This window comes from Dipodomys ordii, unplaced genomic scaffold, assembly GCF_000151885.1.
Source record: "Dipodomys ordii isolate 6190 unplaced genomic scaffold, Dord_2.0 Scaffold10, whole genome shotgun sequence".
Classification (NCBI taxonomy): Eukaryota; Metazoa; Chordata; class Mammalia; order Rodentia; family Heteromyidae; genus Dipodomys; species Dipodomys ordii.
The window spans coordinates 26,103,120-26,104,763 of record NW_012267226.1 but is presented as its reverse complement, the minus strand read 5'-3'; the positions used below and the strand labels follow the sequence as shown (position 1 = coordinate 26,104,763).

The 1,644-nt window shown below is 49.9% G+C and overlaps 1 protein-coding gene across 1 annotated transcript in view; it reads left to right on the top strand.

Annotated features, from left to right (window-relative positions):
- Amotl1 (angiomotin like 1) overlaps nucleotides 1–1,644 on the top strand; it is a 65,659-nt gene that overhangs the window by 51,562 nt on the left and 12,453 nt on the right. Inside the window, 1 exon segment of the mRNA XM_013009540.1 lies at nucleotides 1,499–1,644. Coding sequence (XP_012864994.1) covers nucleotides 1,499–1,644 — 146 coding nt within the window.

Below are 1,644 nucleotides of genomic sequence, written 5' to 3'. Positions count from 1 at the left end.
GGATCGTGGTTCAAAGCCAGCCTGGGCAGGAAAGCCCTTGAGACTCTTATCTCCAATAAACCACTAGAAAACTGGAAGTGGCGCTGTGGCTCAAGGGGTAGAGCGCTCGCCTTGAACTGAAGAGCTGAGGGACAGCGCCCAAGCCCAGAATTCAAGCCCCATGACTGACCAAAAAACAAAATAAAAACCCAAAGCACTGGAAGATCTTCCAAGTTCACTGTTGTTTTGTGATGCTTGATTCTTTGTTCTTCCTGCAATGACACCCAGCCCATCCCATTCCTCAGTAGTGGCCACCTTGAGTGTTCCCAACGGAGGTTACGAGCCCTCCTCCTGGGCAGCCAGCAGGGAGTGCAGACCTCAGTGATCACAGAGAAGGTTCAGCAGGCTGTGCCGGCAGGAAGGCTAAGGTGGGACATCTCAGACTGGGTCTCAGTTCTGGTTCCCATCTAGTCAGTGAAGTGGGACTGCTGTTGACCTGGTGCCAGTGTCACAGTGTGCTTGCTTTGTTTCCTTGTCTGTCAAATGGAGTTGATGTGAGGATCCAGTGTCACAGTGTGCTTGCTTTGTTTCCTTGTCTGTCAAATGGAGTTGATGTGAGGATCCAGTGTCACGGTGTGCTTGCTTTGTTTCCTTGTCTGTCAAATGGAGTTGATGTGAGGATCCAGTGTCACGGTGTGCTTGCTTTGTTTCCTTGTCTGTCAGTGGAGTTGATGTGAGGATCCAGGGGCTTCTCTTGTAAAGCTTGTGGCTTGGTGTCTGGGATGTGCTAAGTCTCCAGGGTCAGATGTTATTGTTTGTGGAGCATATGTTATGTGCTGAGTCCTTTGGTAGGCATTTCACTGACAGTCATGTTAATATTCAACAGCAGTCCTGAAAAATGTTTTGCTAGCTTTATTTGAAGAGTTGCAAGCTTAGAACAATGAAGTCATGTGCAAGGTTCTCTGGTATGGAAGGCGCCAGAATCAATCAGATTGGCTTGGCCTCAGAGCCTGTGCCATTGCTGTGGTTTCGAGAGTAAACAGTGTGTGAGCAGACATCTTCTGTGTCAGTGGGACCAGAGCCATCAGGCTAAACAACGCCATTCCAAATAGCTCTGGGTAATTGATATCCACTGAGTAAACAGCCATTCTGGGCATGAATTACCTGGTGTGTCAACTTGCCTGTTCTAGGAATTCCCTGTATATGCATCAGAACTCAGCCAAAACTTGAGCATGAAGCTGGCCTTTCCTAAGATCTCTTATAACAACAAAGTAAGGACCATCCTGCGAGAGGGAGACTTAGCTGCTAATAAACGGCGAGCCTTTCTGTGAGCTGGGGGCTCTCCGTTACTGGCTCTCAAAGGCTCCGTGCGCTTTAAACACCACTGCTGTTGGGAAGGGGGATGGCAGGAACCTGGCCCTGTAAACATTTGCTCTTAAGCTCTCCCCCTTGCCAGGGAAGGGAGCTCAGCGGCCAAGTGCTTTCTGACAGAGCGAGCTCTGTCCTTTCTCCCTTCCAGACAAAGAGTTCCTGAAGGAAAAGGAGAGGTTAGAAATGGAGCTGGCGGTGGTACGGACTGCAAGCGAGGACCATCGGAGACACATTGAGATCCTGGACCAGGCCTTGAGCAATGCCCAGGCCAGAGTCATCAAGCTGGAAGAGGAG